Below are 20,692 nucleotides of genomic sequence, written 5' to 3' on the forward strand. Positions count from 1 at the left end.
GTACAACAGTGACACAAAGTGAATCCACAAATACAAACTGTCTTTTTAAGTAAAGTATTTGCCCTTTATTTAGACATGAGAACTGACACAGACGGCAGCAGGAAGGTGTTACGGCAGGATTCAGTCTTAGACCATCAGTTCATACTGCTCCAGAGACAAACATCTAATCGCTGTACACAGTTATAACATTAATAAGATCATTTACAAACACATAAATTACCAAGATTAATAGAAAAATACTGTTTCCATGTACCTTGTTGTGAATAAACCACTAGCAGACACATTTCATGAATCTACAGCGTTCTCGCCGCCACAGCAAAGCTGCTGAACACAAACATTAGCTGATAACATTGATTAAGTTGAACTGTCATGTATTAAAACAAGACAATAGACGAGATATTAACATCTACTGCATTACATGCTGGTTAATAACACATAAGATAAAGTAGTCGGATATAAATACAATATACACATCATTCATATCCAGCCACAGTAGTCAGACATACTGCTCAGTGATAACAGTAACATGATAAATATATTACATCTTTGATCAGCAGCACAGAGTATTACTGTATGCACTGTTAGATCCCTAAAAGCTATGTTAGATCTTTGTGTTATTCAGTAATTGATGACGTCATCAGGGTTTTTCAGGTGTATGTGATGTAGTTCTCAGGTATGAGGCCCGTCTTGCCGTTGTATGTCGCCTGAAGCCAACCTGGTTCCACAGACGGATGAACTGCAGACACAAACAACTTGAGTCAACTCAGCAAGTCAAGACAAAGATCCTCATACAGCAAACATGTCTCATACATTTCATCTTATATAATGTACAACCATAATCTCACCTGGACATGGAAGTTTCTCTACACAAAGACTTTAGACTAAGTTGAAAGATTCCTGCTGGTTATGTGTGATTTTTTTTATTAGTCAAACACAAGCATAACATGTAGAATGATTAAGATTAGGATTATATAAGTCAGAAAACAAACTTCACTAACTAGTTTCCTGAACACCAGAGATCCATCAGGAAATAAAACCTGAGTGGTTTTCTTACCGTTTGAGAACAGCGCCCCCTGTGGAAAACTGAGCTCATGGCTGTGCTCTGCCTCACAGGAATAAAGAGCTTTTGCTTCCCTGAGACAAAAAAACAAAAAAACAGTGGAGTTGGTCAAACAGAAGGAGGATTTCATTTATCAGTATGTTTTAGGTTGCAGTTTTTCATATCTGAAATCAGCTCACCTTCCTGAAGAACAAATATCTAATGCTGAGGAGAAAACTGAACTCTCACGCTGCGGCCCTCTGACTGATATTCTGTAAAACATGTAACAGCAAAAATAAACAACATTATCACCTCCAGTATGTAGCTCAGAGCGAGTTAGTTTCAGACAGATTCTCAGCGTCTAAAACAAAACTGTTTTCTTAAATAATGCAGGCTGCTCTTCGGCCAATCAGAAACAAGTAATAATTCCTTGAACCAGACCAATGATGGCTGAGATATTACAATTAAAAAACTGTTAAAATAAGTCAAAATTAGATAAAAAGGATGTTGACACAGCAAATATGATTCGCAGGGAAAAATGACTTGTGTTTCAATTTTCATGTCAACTGAACTTGAGTTTAAACACTGGACCATTTCTTACAGTGAACAGTGTTTTTTAAAATGACATTTACGCTACCAACATTTGTCATATGTCAAAGTTCCAGCAAAACGGCACCAGTGGTGATGATAAATGATAAATTTTAAAGACACTGACATTGATCCAGGCCTCTGGTAACCGTTGCTTGATGTGGCTGCAGAGTGTTTCGGGATCAGATCGGAGCCACATCGCATGCGTGAAGTTTTACGCAAGTGTGTTGCCTCTTGTGGGTCCAGCGACATGAGACTCTGTACCGATCCGTGACAGCTTTTGTAATCTGAGGCAGAACAAAGGAAATCAAAGCTGAACACTAAGCAGAGGAGAGACTGACACTCTTCACATCACTCATCAAACTTTTTCCTACACATTTATCTTCAGCAAACTTTTGACATGTTGAACCAGTTACCACAGATGCACGCACCCTCAGAGATGTGCAGGGAGGTGAGAGAGGAGGATGTGGAAAGCTGGTAGGGAAACAAGGAGGAGGAGGAGGAAGAGGAGGAGGACGCAGTCCTGTAAGCAGTCCTGTGCTCCCGAGAAGGGGAGGTAGTGTCTGTTGCTCTGGTTTCTGTGACATTGGAGGAGGCACAGGATGCATTTCTTTGATCCACTGAATGAGTGCTCTTCAGAGAAGAGACAGACGACACTCTCTGAACTGGCCGACCTTCCCTGAGAGAGGTGATGCCCTCCACCGAGGAGGGCTGGGTGGAGATGGTCGACGAGGAGGCTCTGGAGGGTGACCTGGACTCCTTCACAGATGACAAGGAGGCCGTTGAGTTTCCTTTGACAGACAGACTTCTCTCTGCTGCAGAGATCAAAGAGGATGTGGATGATGACACGGAGGAGGTCTGCTGGGCCGTGGCGAGCTGGGAGGAAGTCCAGGAAGAGGAAGGAGTGAGCTGAGGGGAGGCAGCGCTGTCTGTTGGCCGTTTTTGATCCTTCCCATTTGAGGAAGTGTGAGAACAGGGGGAACAAGAGGAAGCCGCAGGTGGAGACGGCTGCGCTGTGGAGGACGAGCTGGGCTCTGCAGCAGGAGAGGAAGGGGATGAGGTCTGAGACAATCCGTTCTTTTCAGACGAGTGTGAGGACAGCGACTCCTGGCTGCCCATCGGAGTCGTGCTGGGGCTGCTACTGAATGTGTCACCTGGAAGGAAGAAAAGAAACGAGTCACATAATGAAGAGACTGACTAACACTCAGAGATTACTGAGTGTTTAAAGGGCTGTTCCACTGCTTTGGATTAGTCCATTCACTAAATATGCATATGGAGTAAATGATGCCTGTTTTTTTAATCTTCCTTGTTGGTGCATTCAGGTGCTTTTGGGAAGGTCTGACATCTGTAATTTGAGAGTTGATTGCTGCTTTACTCAGAATATCAAATGATGAGTGCATAACTACACTATATATATGTTAAATCTTACTGCTACAGCATACAATCATATTTTAGACAATAGTGTAACAACAGTTTGGAGAAGACCCTTTACTGCTTCAACATGACAAGGCCACTGTGCACAAAGCAAAGTCCATAAAGAAATGGTTCTCCCAGTTTGGTGTGGAAAAAGTTGACTGGCCTGCAAAGAAACATGATTTCGTCCAACCTCTATAGGATCAATTGGACTATGAGCTAAGCCTCATCACCAGACAGTGTCCAACCTCCCTAAAGATCCTATGGCTGAATAGGAGCAAATCCCTGCAGCCAGATTCCAAAATGTCATGGAAAACCTTTACCAGAAGAGTTACAGCTGCATATTAATGCTCATGGTTTTAGAATGACATGTTCAACAATCACATATGAGTATAATGGTTGTGTGTCCATTAGGACATGTAGTGTTAGTACTTGAGCCCACTGATGTTACAGTCATTTTAATTTCCGCTGCCCAGTTGTGTGTAAAATGATTATGTGAAAGCACCACTCCTTACAAAATGTGAGCAGTTTATTGGCTTAAACTATAAAAAACATGTGACTTCTGTCATGAACACAATAAAGATAAAATGTTGCATGTTACAACATCTCATCACCAGATTTTACTGTGCAGGTGTACAGTACCTGAAGTGCTCAGTTGTAAATGTTTCCCTATAACTGTCTAGTACTGTATGTGCTGTATGTGATGTATTAAAATGGGAGACTGTCGTATATTAAAGCTGCAGAAAGACTCACTGTCGTTGTCTGCGAGGCAGAGAGCTGGAGGGTAGAGGCGTGGTTTCCTCTTTCCAGATGACAGACAGATGGCTTTGTTCCTCCTAGGAGTCGACCGAGAGGACGGAGCTGGAGGTAACGGCACTGAAAGGTCTGGGGCCTCACCAAATATCTGACAGGAACATACAGTACACACGCGTGTTAGGTGTGTGTTTATGTGTGTGTGTATGTGTGTGTATATGTGTGTGTATGCGTGTTTGTAGAGCACACCTTGTGGTGGTTTTCGATGATAATCTCCACCACGATGTTCTGGAACTTGATGTTCATCATGGCGGCCACCGTCTCTTCCTGTGACCTCATCAACGTGGGGCCGAAGATCATCCCCAGGTTGGACACGGTCATCAGGTTCTGGTCACTGTGAGAGGAGACCCTGCACACACACACACACACACACACACAAACACACACACACACACACACACACACGATGAGCATGTATTTTAAATATGTCACAGAGATATAATAGAAAAGGTGTAAAAATAAACTATTATAAATATGAAAAACACAAAATTAAAAAACTCAACCCTTCTATGTTCATATATTTCAATCACAGTTGTTTGTGATGTTTTTGTATGAGTTCTGTGCTTCTCTATTCAATGTAGCAACAAAAAATAACCTTAAAATTTCTTAAAAGGTGAAAAAGATGAAAAATAACATTTAAATTTATATACGTATTCACATTGCTGGCAATCATTTCATGTATGGATTTCACAAGTCTATTAGTCTAGCATATTATTAGATAGTAGATCATCTATATTTCAGAATCTCATAATGTCTATGCTCCATGTAAATATTGTGTGAGAGATGTCAGGTTCAAGTCTGTTGTTTTTCTGTTGTTTTTCTTTCCTTTAAAGTCCCCCTCCACTCAAAAATGTGCTTTTTTTCTTGTTCCTACAGTTTAATGTTTGAGGTTCACTGTGCCATTGACATTAGAAGGCTGTTTTCATATTTATCTGCTGAAAGTGGAAAGTTTCTCTGTGCTCGCTGAAAATCTGACTTTAAGCTTCATGTTTCCATATCACAAGTGTGATGTGGAAACAAACATATACAAACACTGACAACAGACTTTACAGTGAAGTAGGGGACATCTTTCATCCAGCAGTTAAACTTCTGACATTAACAATATTTGCATATTCATCGAACTTGGATTTTTCAATGAGGAAGACGGAGAATATTTGATTTTAGGGATTTTAATGGGGTAACTGTACTTTTTTTGTGGAAAAACCATATTAGACACTTATAATTCCAGGCAGAGTATTTTTATATATCTTACAACATGTCTGCAGCGGATCTTTAAAGTTACACATTTTGCTGTCCTGGCAAATAAATCTACTGTCAGACATCTGTTATGAATATTAAGAGTTTTTATGGTGTGACTTTGACCGTTCTTTAAATACTGCACACAAGTACAGACTGGAATAGCTGTTTCACAAGTGTAAATCCTGTAAAGATGCATTGTTACGTGTTGCTCTATGACTGAGCCAACAAGAAAACAGCACACAGGAAATAGGAAGACTGGAAAAAAGTAGAGTGGAAAAATATCACTGTTTAAGGTAATGATATTTCTTTTTAGAAAAATAAGAAGCTCTAACAGTCAAAGGGACATTTTCAAGGTACAGATCAATACAAGCACAGTATGTGTTAATATGTACGTACTTGAGGAGGTGATTGGTTAAGATGTCCAGCATTGCTCTGTTTTTCTCTGGTAGTTTGTGAACAAGAGCATGAATCGCTCTCACTCGATACTTCTGGTCATCATACTCTGTGAAGAAGGTGATAGATGATGATAAACTTCTGTTTACATAACATACAATGAGATGAGGCAGCAAACTGTATCTAAACACTGGTGGAATATTACAGATTGCCTCTCTCATTACATATTCTATTTTGTGTTTTGAAAGAGGCAGCAGAGGATCTTACTTGCGGCTTTGATGAATTCTTTATGCAGTCTGTAGGTCAGGAGTGGCTCTGCCAGACACCTGCATGCACATTAGAAATCATTAACTTATAATTCATCAGCAGCGTTATTCAAAAAAGCTGCTGTTTAATAAACCGTACATTACCTGAAATAATTCTTTAGGCCGCTGGTGATGGTCTTGTTGTCCCAGGCGTCTCCATCCAGCTGCATGTCAGAGGGTGCAGTGGACGCTACAGGAGAGTAGAGACTTAATGATTCATCTGTAGTGACGGATTTTTAATTATAACCCATTGATTGTGCTGGAGGAAACCTTTCTCATGCAGGAAATGATATCATACAGAGGAAAGCAAAGCATTTCTTACCGAAAACACTCGTCATCAGCCGCTGCACTTTGGAGTTAACTCCTCCAGTCCTGTACAGTCCCAGCGTGGTAATGCCTTCATGCACACACAGACATTTATTTAACGGATAAATCGACACTTTATTTACAAGCATTCCATTTTCGCACAATCATACACATTTTAAGAAGTAGGGATACCTCTTGTTTCCACCAGCTCAATGCACTTCTTCACAAAGCTGAAGCCTGCCTCATTGAGAAATGCTGTAAAATAGACAAACGGTAAATTTCTGATGCAAAGGAGGAAATATTAACACAGTAGATGTTAATGAATAGAAAACTTACTCTCCTCCTTTTTGCTAAGTAAAGAGGGCAGCGTGTAGATCTGAGGAAAGAAAGGTAAAAAAGTAAGCTAACATTATTTTTTCAGTACTAAGTTTATTGTGTTTAACATAATGGAAGTCTGGTTCATGTTTTCCTGATGATATTATATTATTGTTATTGGTTAATGGTGGATATACTCATACAGGTTCTTTTCCATCCATGGCCTCCATCCACAGGCGTCTGTTGGCCTCAGAGACTGCTTGCAGGGTGATGACGCCATGCCTGCAGAGAAAAAAGGGGATCATTTTACCCAAGTCAGACCCAACAGTAGCTATATCTGAATTTATTTATTCCTAAAACGTTCATATGCTACGAACACAGCCTCTGAATCATCTCTCACCTCTCCACCACCTCGATGTCGAAGCAGAAGCGTTTGTCGATGGAATCGGTCTTCCTTCTGACACACGAGCGCAGCCTGAACATTTCCGGAGTACCGTTCACCACACCATTCTGTAAGTAGTGAGATATGGTTGCATCACGCACTCAACATGACGTGTTTATCTTAGAAAGTCTCAGTTTCTTAGAAAGTTGCTCAGCACCACATGTTTCATGACTGATTTCCTACCTTCGGGGCATTAACTGGTTTTCTATTTATTTCAGTGTGTTTTCAAAAGAAGTGACTCAACACTTGAGGTTGATGATCCATGTTGCCATTATCTTTTGGCAACATTACTTTAACCACATGGTAATGAAAATGAGAGTTGTAATGGCACTGCTTGCAACTACATAACTGTATTACAATAACAGAGCCAAAAATGTATATAACCACATGGGATGATTATTCATGTACTTAATAAAAAATATGGCAATTGTCAGATTTTTCTGTGCTACCAACTCACCTGTCTGCTGGCTGGTCTGGCCTCTGTGTTGCTCATGGTGAACATCTTGGAGCTTTTTTCATATGTACAGTAGTATCTGGTCCACACACTGCCCAGTGGACCTAAAATACATGACACAGATACCACTTTTCATGCAGGTCTTATTGCGTAACTGTGGTGAGTGATTTTATGCAGATTAAGTGAGAGGAGGACAGAAAGAGGAGACAGTATACTGTAACTTTTGCGTCTCTTACGTTTCTCCTGTATATACAGATATCCCTCCATTGTGAAGCAGCCGGGGGCTTTGAAATCCTCTTCTGCCGATCGGATCCTCTTCATCAGCCTCTCAACCTCCACACGTGTACTTTCAAAGTTGTTGCGAGCCTTAATAACATACATAGATGTGGTTACTAAGTTCAGTTGTGTAAATTACGACAAGACTTACACAAAAAGTACACTGATTTCTCATTTCCATTTAAAAAGTGTCTGCTTTTAACAAATAAGTAAAAGGCTGAGGCTGCAACAGCAGTTTTCACCTAATAGAGAGGTGATACTGCATTTTAATTTTACATAAAGAAATAGAGATATTGAGGGGACACACCTCAATACTTTTTGAATGCTGACTGAATTGTGTCAGTAGCACAGTAGTAGTATTAAAACTGTCGGGTACTGAAAGCTGGCATAGAACACCAAGTCAAATTCTCGTGTTGTTTACTTAAACATAACTCTGCTATTTACTCTATGTCGTTCAATTGTTAAGTTCTTGTTTGGCTGCTTGTGTTACAATAAGATTAAATATTGATGCATTTGAAAAGTTTAAGAGCAAAAAATGTTTTTGTAGAAAAACAAGTTTATATTCCTAAAAGTAAGGTATCAATAAACATAATTTTGGCATTTGTATTGCAACTTAGGTATCGCATTGGCATTGGTACTGAAACATTTTAGTGAAGTCAATCATCTACACTGGATTTTCTATTAAGCTTCTAATAAGTGTGACTTTGACTTTCCAATTTCCAAGTAAATTGGTCGAAGTTTAAGCCATTGAGCAGCAAAATGAGAATTTGTTCTAGACCAAGCCTTTTTCAAACTGTTGCTGAAAATAATTTACACTGTGTTTCATCATGTTAGTCTTAGATGTGTGGGATTTCTACACTGGGACAGGTTGTCTCAGATGCATAAATGGCTGGCAAGAGGCAGGTAGGCCAGACAGAACCTAGTCTTGTGATACCAGACATTGGATAACAGACTTTGGATTGGTTCTGCAATGCAGGTTTTTTTTAACTCTCCAAATGTTTCCACACAGTTTTGGCAACAAAACCTGGGAGATTGTCCTCAGTCTCTGTGAGCGAAGTGTTTAGAGACTGACCTGTGAGTCTAGACAGAACCCTACCATAGATTGTAAAAAATAATGGACATAGCTGCCTAGATGTCACCCATTGGTTTGTGGACTCCCGTTCTGAAGCCTCGACTTTGCATTTTGACTGTTGCCATCTCGAATTTTTGGAGCCAGAAGTGACCAAATTTGGATGAGAGGGTGGAGCTGACTCAAATGCTAGCTGCTAGCTTGGTTAGCATGGTGCATTTAAGCCTTAATAAAATATAAACAGGGGAGTTGTATAAAAATTCACCTCTCGTAGTTGTAGTTGTCATGAATGAGGAAATTAGCTGTAGAGGCCAAAACCGTTTTTTTTTGTACCAGGCTGTAAACGTTTATTTCTGCTGTAAAGTTGGGCATTTTAACATGGGGGTCTATGGGGATTGACTTGCTTTTGGAGCCAGCCTCAAGTGGTCATTTGAAGAACTGCAGTTTTTGGAAATTTTTGGCTTCATTTTTCAGCCACGGAAGTTGCCGCTTAAACCTTACCAGCTATTTACAAATATAATTTACAAGAGATATCAGGTTCAGATGTGGACCACAGGGTTGCAGTAAACATATACTTACATTCTGCAGGTTAAACTGAAGCTGCTGCTTGTAGGGTTCAAACTCACTGGCCAGCTCGTAGCCCTCGTGGTAGAATGTCAACAAGCCCTGCAGGAAGGCTAATAACTGAAGAGCAGATGGAGAGATATATTAGCTGGGGGCTTGGGCGTGCTGAGTATAATGAGAGGATTACAAAAGAATAATTGTCAGTCATCTGCTTAATCAATCACAATAACCCCTAAAGGAGAAAAATCCCCAAAACTCTGCTTGTTGTTTAGTTTTCTGACCTTGTTTACATTACAACAAAGAGTTTCCCTCTCCGTCAGGCGGAAGAGATCTCCATGCAGGAAGTGCCGCTCGAGCAACAGGAAGTAAGCTTTACTGATATCTATCATTAAAACATTTTTATCACCGGCCAAACAGTGTGTGTAATGTGTGTGTTTTTCAGATCCTGGCTGAGCTGTCTTTCCATGATCATGTCTGTATAAACTGATGTTTAAATCAGTCTTTACAAGCAGAATAGACTCATCAGTCATATTTTCCTGTGATAAAACCTTCTGTATTGATGGCTTTGATTTCTGGTCAGAGCTATAAAGGCCCAGAAGCTCAAAAAAATAAAAGAAGAAGAAAATGGAAATTTGACACAGGAGGCAAACAGGCTGATACTGATGTCATCTTGTGTATTTTATTACAAATGTGATATGCGTATCCCAGTGTGAAATTAAACATACAAATATGATAATTACGTGTGTACGGTGACTGAACTCACCGGCTCCACAAATTCAAACTTCTTTCTCTCCTGCACCTCTTGGATCTTGAAGACATACTGCAGCGATGCATCATAAAATACCTGCCGGTCTTTACTCATCTGTGAATCAGCCTGCAGTGAAAACAGCCACAACAGACATTCGGTATGTCACCTAATACTTCTGGGAAAAACTTTGAGTGTGTGGATTTATCAGGAATCGGGCAGTTTACCTCATTTAGCTGAGATTCCTTCTTTTTGGAGGACAGGCTGAGGTGTTTCTCTAGAACAGAGTAGTACCTTTCTGTCTCCTTGTCAAACTGTTTCTTTCCCTCCTGAGGAAGACAAGAGAGACTTTTTTTTACATAACACAGAGAGAACGTCACCAAACATTCACAACACCAAAATGCCATTCAACCTGCAGTGAGATCTCTGCACCCTGAAAATACCTGCACGGCCTCTCTGCAGCTGATCTTCCACAAATAACAAAAATTCAATAGGAATTTGAGATCAACTGAAATTCCAGCCTCAAAAAAGCTACGACATTTGGGAGTGCAGCGGGAGCATTAATAATCTAAATGAAGAGACACCGCCAAAATATTTGAGTCTTTTTTCCAAAACAGCTGCAGCTCCTAACTGCACATTTCCAGCCACTGTTTCTCTGCGCTGCTCACACACTCCTGCTACATTCTACAGGCTGTGTGTGTTCCCCTCAATCATACAGAGAAAAAAGCCATGATTTCACTTTCAGTATTAGTTATAGTTGTAACCACTTATATTTTTTGAACACTGCATACCACACAACACTGCTATCTCTGCCTCTATTTCTTTCTGGGGAGAACCAAGAGGGGGGGGGGGGGGGGGGGGGGGGGGGGGAATGAGATAAACTGAATTATAAGACTTGAGACAGCTGCTGAAACCAGACACCAGACTCACTTTGTGTTTATACTGCCTCACTGAGTTCAACTGTCTCTCTCTGTCTATGACGCGCTCTCTGTCCTCTCTCTCAGCGTCCGTTCCCATGACCCTCTTACTGACACTGGACTGTGATCCGTGGTTTATCTGAACAAATTGGATTCTCTGACCACTGACCAGACCTGAGCGGGGAGATCTGTCTAATCACCACCCACAGTGTTACTAATGAACACTAATTAATGAAGTGTACTGAAGTTTTTAATATCACCCGTGGTTCTTTTATTTTAAAAACTGAAGCTCAGCTATTTTCTTTTAATAATGTGCTTGGCTTTCATGTAACACCTCGATACTACCAGTCACAGCTGTACCTTCACAGCTCCGATCTGCTCCTTGCGAAACCTCTCGAGCGGTGAGATCAACACGTCATCAGCATTCTGGATCTAAGAGAGGAAAGAAACCACAACCGTTATCTCAGAGTGTCAAAACTGTAAATACTAAGACCAGGAACAGAGATAAGACCACACTGTGGTCTGTGTTGGATACAGTATACTGAGCTATTCCACGAGGGCTGCAGTGGTGACTTCAGAGGTTTTGATTGCTTTAAAGATGCATGTCTTATTTTTTTCACAAATTTGAAACACATTTGAACACATTTCTAGACATTAATGCTTTGTTTGAGAGCAGATGTTGACATGAAACATTTAGAGAAAAGGTCAAATTTAATCCCACAACTATACTATTTTCAAATTTTTCTAAAAGAAGACATCAACATGGGATATTAACTTCACACATTTGTTGTAAAAGAGCAAATCTAAGGCTGAAATTTACTTAAACTATCTGATGTTGATCTCATCTAGTATTTTGTTTAACCAGGACTGATTTTCAGATAAGGCACACGTGTTGAAGTATGTAAATATTTGAGCAAGCAAACAGGATTCAAACTTGAACAGCCAGTCTCAGGATTGAAATATCTCTCAGCTGATATGTCTTATCTGTTTATTTAATGCCTGTTTACATACAGGAACACCTCAGAGAAGAGCTGTCCAAGTATCATAGTTACACCTAGAGCAAACCTTAGTTTGTTTATGAATTTCTGCTGGTATGAAGTCTTGCTTAATATCAAACATTTTAGTGCATTTGTGCAATGTAATAAATTTGAGTATTTTAAGGACTTTGCTCATGGTTCTCATCCAAGTCACAGAAACAAAAATGCAAATATTAAAATGAAAATAGAACAGAAGCAAAACAGTAGCTTATCTGTCAGTATTAGCTACAAAAGTGCAGATTAGGTCAGACTGATGAAAACCACTTCAATAAAAAATGGGCCAAGTCTAGTATGTGCTCTTGGTTCAGCTGGGTAACTGAAAGCTTTGACTTTTCATCTGATCAGACATGCAAATTTCACCAGAAAACCCCCAAAAAGCACAGTACAACTATGTAATAGTAATACTTGCTAATACATGCAGTTTTCTGTACAGCATGTGAGGGACCCTTGTGGTTGATGTTGAGACGTGAGTCAAGCAGTGAGACGAACGGTTATCAGAGCTCTGGTGTTTATATTAGGTCTCGGCCTCTTTAGTCACGAGTCTATAAATTGCAAGTCTTGGTCACGTCTTGCTTTGTTCTGTCTAGTCGTTTAAGTATTAGGCTCTAAATAGCTTCCCGGTCCTGCATCATGACTTCACTTTCACTTCACTTTAGTGCTGCACCAGTGGCCAAAGAAAGGTCTGCTTTCTTTGTACATTCTTTTTTTCACCACATTACAGTATTCAGAGTGAAACTGAAAACTAAGAGACTGAAGGGTATTGTCAAAACTCAATAATAGTCCTTTCAGGTCAAACAGGTAGGTATTTCAAAGGAATCCATTAGCTGGAATTGCCCTTTAACTCAATAATGATGGTATTATTAAAAGTTCAGACAAATCAGCAGCATTGTAGTGGTGCCACTCCAAGTGGAAAAGCATGCAGTACAATTAACACACACACACACACACACACACACACACACAGAGTTTGTGCAGCTATCCTTGTTAGGACATTGCATTGACTTCCATTCATTGTAGATAGCCAAACCCAAACCTTAACCCTGACCAGGACCTCAGAAATGATGTTTTGTCTCATTAGGACCGGGCTTTGGTCCCCACAAGGACTACTGGTCCTGACAAGGTTGGTGTTAAACCGGAAATGGTCCCCAAGAGTTAGCTAACAAAAACGCGTGCACGCACACACCCACCCACACACACATACACACACATGCACACACACACTGGACCCTTTTATGGACTTTCCCAGGCAGTCAGGGCTCTGCTGCTCACAGTCTCACAGGGGAATTGGCAGAATAGGTTCCACATGGTTCCTCTGTAACCAGACCATGCACAGTCACAAAGGAACACACACACACACACACAGAGGCCTATACATGAGGTAGCATATTACACACATACATTGCAAAGGCACAGAGGTTTGCCTGCACACAGACTGTGCCAGGCTCCAGTCACTCCCACACAAAGGTCTCTGGTTGATGGAGGGTCTGTACGTCAGACATTTTTCCAAATCGCCATGGAGCACAGTGCTGCTGGCATGCTGTTTTCCATACAAATGTGTGAATCGGACTTGTGGGAAAACCAGATTAGACAGTGTGGTAGATCCAGTGATGGTTCCTGACAAAGACTGTAACTTTCAAACTTAAGTCGTTTAGATGGTGACATCGGCGAAGTTGTTCTTTAGCATTAAGACAGGATGCACTTGCTGCTCAGTCTCCAAACAGTCTTTCAGACTGACTTTGGTTTAGACCTTTCTGAAAACAAATTTAATTTGAAAGGAGCTTTGGGTTTAATGGTGTATTTAGATCAGCGCTGTCGTTCAAGGCAAGATGCCCTGGGCAAAGAACCCTTAAATACTCTTTAAATATGCTCACTGTAGTGACTGTTAGTTATTGTGCTATTAGAAAACTGATACTACTGTACAGTGTACATCAGCACATGTACACTATAAGGGACACAAGTTACTACAAGGCAGTTATTACAAACCATTGTGTCTCTCTAATGAGCAGTACTGCTATGCAGTGTATTCACACTATTCACAGAGAGTGTTGTATGTGAGAGGAGCTGAAGTACCCGCTCCACACTACTCAACAGAGAAGATGATGTATAATTGAGGAGGTCAGTGTTGAGTTTGACCCACATATTTTGATTCCTGTCTCTGGATTCCTTTGTAGAGGGAAATCAGAGTCTTTGTAGAGAATCAGTCACTATCAAACACTTTTAATCATTAGATCATGTCTGAAAAATGAAACTTCTTAAAATGTCAATAAATACCATAAAATGTCAAAGTTCTATGTGTATCTATTTTATGCAAAATACAATGTAAAATTCACACACATACTGATGCTTCTTGGGCTAATTGACCTATTTATGTCACTATACCAACCTTTATCTTCCTTAAAATGGCCTCTTTTCAAGTCACAACCAACAAAATGTCCTCAAAATTGAAGCTTTCCTTCTATTATTTCTAGAAACATACAACTTAAAAACTTGAATTTTGGTTTTCTGTGTCTCCTCTGTCTGTCACTCACAGACACACAAAGGTGTTTTCTTACCAGTCGTTTTCTCTCCTCTTCCATGGTGCTCAAAAGCTGAGAGAACTCCTTTAAGGACTGAGCTGCAAAAGAAATGACACATTTAAAATCTTTTAAGACTGATCATATTTGACATATTTTGCACAGTCTCAAGTCCTTATATTCTAGATTCATATTTGTTGTTTGGCATCTCACCTATATTGATCTCATCATCAGTCTCAGCATCTCCGATACACTCAAACTGGAACTCCTGCAGAGACTGTGAGAACCGCTGAACAGCAAGAGAAAGACCTGCGAGACAAATACAGAGAATCACATTAAGCAGCTACAACCATGTAATTATTGCCATCGCTCATTTAGAACTTAAATAACTGCATTGTTTCAACATTACGCATAAGAACGCTCTCGGCATGCAGACTGCTATCATTGGTTCAATTATCCCATCCTCCTACAAACGACATAACTTCTGTAATAAAGTATTAATGTATCTTCCAATCATTGTAAATCATCCTCTGGCAAGACATGAGGTGTCAAAGTCTGATATAAATAAACCGCCACACCCTGCCGTAAACTCTATTTGACAGGCTGAATCTCAGAAAACTGTGTTTACGTGTCCAAACAACACTCCAACAACAGTTTAATACCACCACATTCTCTAACTCACACACCCAAAACACTGGTCTGTATGCCAGCCGCTGTAAGGCAGCATTTCAGTATAATGTATAATACATTGATAATAAAACCATTAAAATGTTCTTTTATACAAGTCTTCTGCCTGTAGCTCATCAAAATGAATTGTGGTCAGGTTCAACGCAGACAAAAGCAGCATGAACAGAATAATCTTCTGCTGGAAACTTATATTAAGCTGTATCTATATTTCTGTTATTATCTAAAGGAACAGCATGTAATTCAAATTGATTGAGAAAACTTTTAATGTACAGTAAGAACAGAACTAACTCTTGACTACAACTTAAGTATAATGTTTTCTGATTTGTCTAGTGATGAGTGAACATTAAAATGATTAATGTGAACGTATGTGTAATTACATGGTCAGAAATACTGACTGGGCGTATAATTATGAATACTTTAAATATTCTCTGGTGTGTGTTTAAAATATTTGCAGACGTACAGCAGTCTACATACTGATTCTGTATGTTAAAGAAGGAGTCGGGTGGTATTTTAAATTCTTTTAGGTCAACAAATGCCATGACAATAAGCAAAACTACAACTGATTCTACTAACAAAGATTATTGTAGTAGTGGTATTGTGTTGCAAGAAAAGCTTCATGTATCTTCCTCCTCCTCTGTTCCTCAACCAATAGACCTCAACCAGCCCAAAAACTATTAAAAACACATCAATGACCCGTCACACTGGGTAACATGTCCCTTCGATACCGTGAACACACACTGTAGTTTATTTTGACTCAGTCCCACATTCACCTCGTTGCTACTCAGTAGCTCTCCAAATGTGTATAAATCCACAGCTGAAAACAGTTCGCAACAAATGCACTATTTACTCCTTTTTGAGTAATGTTTGCAAAAAAAAAAAACAATAGCACTCAGCCTTTTTAAAAAAGAAACTGTTTCTTCACAACTCGTTCTTAAATATTTACATCTTCAGAATGAACACATGGGATTGAGCCATAAACAGGCTGTGGAGGTCTAAAAGTACTGAGAGTTGCACTAATGCACTGTTCATTTTTGTCTTTTCATGGGATTTGTTTACAATAAGAAAAGTACATTATAACACCAGCCTTATCCATTAATAGAAAACACTTTTTATGATTGGATTTATTTCAAAATTTATTTTAATTGACACATTTTTCATGACAGTGTTGTTCAATCTGTCTGCTTGAAAATCCCATTCTCAGCAAAAAACACTGATGTTGTATTAAAGGATAAGGCTGCCAATTTTCTATATTTTTCTTATTGTCAATAAATCTCACGTGTAGAGCCAAACCAACCATGAACTCATCCTACTGACAAGTACTGTGTGTGTATCCAAAACCTGATAGATCATATTCCTCTGTGCAATAGACCTCTATTGTTGTCAAAAACTATTAAAAACACATCAATGAGCCACACTGTTGCACTGTGTGATGTGTTTCTTTGCCCGGAAGAGAGTGGGCACGGTAGGTTCTTTAGAAATGGCTCCAGAGACTAATAACGGTGATCATATCCTTTAACTCGGTGAGAACACGACCAGCTCTCCATGGCTGTCACAATTTCCACTAAAGGGAATGAAGTTACTGTATCAAAAAAAAGCAATAACATGGACTTTTGTCACAGCAGACATTTTGAATTGTCATAGCAGGAAAAGCACAGGTGCTTTAGTGATGGCTCTGTTCCTTTAAGGGTCCCAGTAAGTAATGTCAGTGAGGCAGCATGTACTGTATAATAACAGGGCTCTTTAGCTGGAACACCTGAATGAATGGAGCCATCGTTTATATTAATTACACCTGTGCTTTTAATCCTAGGAGAAGTCATAATGTCTGCTGTGAAAAGGGTCTATTGCATTGTCTGGATTATTATGCTAATATTATACTGTGAGGCCTCTGGTGATTCCCATCCCTACTGTGCACACACTTCCTCATGTTAACCACACAGTGACCATGTTGTCCCTGTTGGCCCCAGAACAGCCAAACACACTCAGCATCATCTGTGTGTACTGCAGGCAGGCAGCAGCAACGTTCACACTGATGACCAACAACAATAGAAACCACAGGCAGCCATGAAGTGTAGGTGTGTCTGGGATTGGCCCTGAGGCGATCAAAAGAAGCTACAAGAGGAACCTGCTTTTTGAATGTTGTCGTCATGTCATATGAGTGTGACATCAAACTGCACAGCAGTTAAACATCCGACTGTCCAGAATAAATTGCATTCATGCATTTTACACAGATTTCCTGTGAACCAAATGTTTGTGTCTGTTTTATCTTTACAATCATTTTTATTGTCATATAAACAGATCTCTCCCTTGAGGGTAAGTTTTTAAATATAACATGACAATACATTTTAGAGGCAAGAGAAAATGTAGTTGAGTACATTCCCCATACTAAAATAATGTTCATGACATCTTTGTGCATCTTATGGCACACAAGTACAACAAATGATTTATCACTCTATGTCAAGGTCAGAAGTTGCTGCTGGGCTCCTATTAGCCTCCCATTCCTCACTCTCTGTGTACACTGTGTACAGTTTTTTCTATGCTACAATACAACCAGGCCCCAGATTTGCTCTGTGGTGATTTCATTAAATGCATTGATTTAGGAACACATAAGCCAAAACTGAAATAATGACCATCTTAAAACTAGGTTTTGACACAGGGATGCTGTTCATGACAAGGCCTCAAGATCAGGAAATGAAACAGAACCCCTTATGGGCTGTTATCGGTTGACACTAGGGCTTCAACGATTAATCGATTAATTAGGATTAGTTGACAGACAGAAAATTACTCGTCAACAATTCTGATGATTGATTTATTGTTTATCAAGGAAATATGCTGAATATTCACAGTTCTATGCCTCTCAAATTTGAGGATTTGCAGATTTTCTCTGTTTTACATAATTATAAAGTGGTTTGTACTGTTAGTCAGACAAAGAGCCAATTTGAAGACTTGGACTCTGGGTGAATGTGGTGACCATTTTTCACTATTTTCTTTAAACTAAATTATTACTTGCTTACTTGTAAAAGTAATTGACAGACTCAGTTACAATGACAAATAATTATAAGTTGCAGCCCTGGTTGATTTTGTAGCACAAACTAGATGACACACAGTTAGCATGGATTTGTAGATTTGGGGCCCTGGAGATAGTCTAGGCCCATTATGTGTCCACAGATACCACTGCAAAGATGACTGACATCAATAAAATCAAATAGCACAATAATTTTGATGGACTACATTAGTACTGATAAGAAAGCAATACAATGTTTATGATTATTTTTATATGTTATGCCTTATCTAATCTGGTGGCAGGGGACACCATAAAATCATGCTGATAATGGCTAGACAAATAGCAATTTGATTCAGTCTTCATTTCACTCAGCTTTAGGTTAAAAACTGTACATTTTAATTGCAATACACCCTTTAAAACCTGGCAAAGGCATGTGAGTTTTCACCCTTCCATGTAAGATAAGTAAAATATCTATTCTAGCAGAAAGATAACTAATATATAGCCTCTGGATAACCACTTTCCAAGCTGTGTTGCTCATACCATACAAACACTATTCAGTGTAATAAGCTATCAACTAACTAGGCTGAGTCTAATGTAGGTTAAAATCACTACACTGGGTCTGTTTGGCTTGGTGGCCTTGCATTCCCTGCTGTTATCAGGGCAGCAGACTGTGCAACTGATTGAGTAACTTAACCCGCACTTTAACCTCCCAAAAAAACAACACATTCATCTCGGCTTGTACTTACTTCTGAGGGCAGATATGAGCATGTTTCCATCCTTGATGAGGTCTTTTATAAACCTGTTGGTGCGCTCCAGCTCTATCTCATGGCACTGCAGTCTCTCTCTGAACTCCGGACTGTCCAAGAAAGAGTCACTAAACTCCAGCGTCGGCAGACCCATCGATAAATGAATACACACGGATGATTATTAGTGAACTACAGTAAGAGGTGGCAACTGTCCGCTCGGTGAGGTTTTCAAGCAAAGACCAGTGTTTCAATGTGCTCGGTGGAGAAGTTTGGTCATAGGTTTCTTCCAGCTCCTTTTTTTCATGCCTTTCTCACTTTTTTCCCCCTCAGAACTTCCGGACACTTAAACAACAGCAGAGTCTCTTCACACAGAGGGTTTGGCGAGTTAAAAGACGAGCTCTTCGCTGCTTCTCTTACCTTTTAAAATCAATATATTGAAATATGAGCTCACCATGCCTCCCTAGTGGCTTTTCAGTCGATACAGAAACACAAAAAGAGAGCACTGGAGCTTAGTTCAGGACGTATGAAAGCTGTCGGCAGACGGTGCTGCTAACTCTGTCTCCACACGGCTCTAGCTGAAGGCTGGTTACTATGGGGACGAGAGACTCCTGCTGGCGCGTGCTGATATCAGGGAAAAATTTGTCAGATACATCATAGTGATAACAACCATAAAAATTAATGATTAATAATAATGTATTATTATTATAATAAATACTGCTAATAATGATAATAATAAACTGTTGAACCAGTTGAAACTATTTCAATATCTTAATGTGTTTTCTGGAGCTTTTAAAGTATCTTTGAATGGCAGTGATAGTTGAAGATATTAAAGGACATTAAAAGATCCCCTCCGGACATGTTTTAAAGGTCCAGTGTGTAGGATTTAGTGGCATCTAGCAGTGAGGCAGATTGCAACCAGCTGAATTCCCTTCTCCTTCCAAGCGTGTAGGAGAACCTACAGTGGCCCCGAAACTGGCAAAATACGCAAAGGGCCCTCTCCAGCTCTAGAGCCAGTTTTTGGTTTGTCCATTCTGAGCTACTGTAAAAAAAAAAAGTGGATATAAAGGGCTCATTCTAAGATAACGTAAACACAACGATTCTTATTTTCAGGTGATTATACACCAATTGAAAAATACTTATGAATATTATATTCCATTTCTGCCAAGTCCGTTTCCGCTAGATGCCACTAAAGTAGTAAACAAGTTGTATTTATTCAGGAAATCTCATTGAAATTAAGATCTCTTTTGCAAGAGAGACCTGAGAAAAGGTTACATACAGTATACACAGGGAACATAATAAGACAGTTCATTCTTATCACAATCACAAAACCATCATTGTACACACTCGGACACACTTAAAACAATCACAAACATTCTGAAGAATAGCATCTAATAAAACTTAAAAGTCCCTCTAATTGTCTCTAACCTTTCCTTATTTGAATCAAGGGTCTAAGGACAGAGGATGTTGTATTGCTGTACAGACTGTAAAACCCCCTAAGGCTATACAAATAAAAACTGACTTGATGTGACTTTACTTTAAGCTGTGTTGCAGTTCATTCAAATAGTAAGGTGCATAGTAGCAGTGGGGAAGAGTAACCAGTCTTCCCCAGTTCAGAGTTTGTATGAGGAACTTTTAAAGCCAACTAGCCCTGTGATCTAAACTAAACATGTTAAATAACTCAGCAACTTAGATAGCAAGGCCTTATTAATGAAGGCACAGGTATGCTGGTGCCTTTTAGATGCCAGTGACAACCATCCAACCTTTCCATATCACTCACAGTGGTGAGTACAAATGCTCTGCTTTTAATAATAACTTGTGTCTGACATGGTT

At 39.6% G+C, this 20,692-nt stretch overlaps 1 protein-coding gene across 1 annotated transcript; it reads right to left on the bottom strand.

Annotated features, from left to right (window-relative positions):
• Positions 1-40: 40 nt before the first annotated feature.
• arhgap42a (Rho GTPase activating protein 42a) lies at positions 41-19,466 on the bottom strand. Its single transcript, XM_042431285.1, has 24 exons — positions 18,863-19,466; positions 14,642-14,737; positions 14,468-14,529; positions 11,239-11,310; positions 10,189-10,290; positions 9,980-10,090; positions 9,232-9,336; positions 7,544-7,673; positions 7,311-7,411; positions 6,812-6,921; positions 6,615-6,693; positions 6,433-6,472; positions 6,289-6,351; positions 6,113-6,187; positions 5,896-5,980; positions 5,753-5,811; positions 5,489-5,594; positions 4,043-4,202; positions 3,794-3,944; positions 2,059-2,781; positions 1,755-1,914; positions 1,240-1,311; positions 1,055-1,134; positions 41-736 (listed from the first exon to the last, which is right to left on the bottom strand). Exons 1-24 carry the CDS (start codon positions 19,014-19,016, stop codon positions 648-650), a joined length of 2,985 nt encoding a protein of 994 aa, XP_042287219.1. The 5' UTR covers positions 19,017-19,466; the 3' UTR covers positions 41-647.
• Between the last annotated feature and the right edge of the window lie 1,226 nt (positions 19,467-20,692).

Source organism: Thunnus maccoyii, chromosome 13 (genome assembly GCF_910596095.1).
Source record: "Thunnus maccoyii chromosome 13, fThuMac1.1, whole genome shotgun sequence".
NCBI lineage: Eukaryota > Metazoa > Chordata > Actinopteri > Scombriformes > Scombridae > Thunnus > Thunnus maccoyii.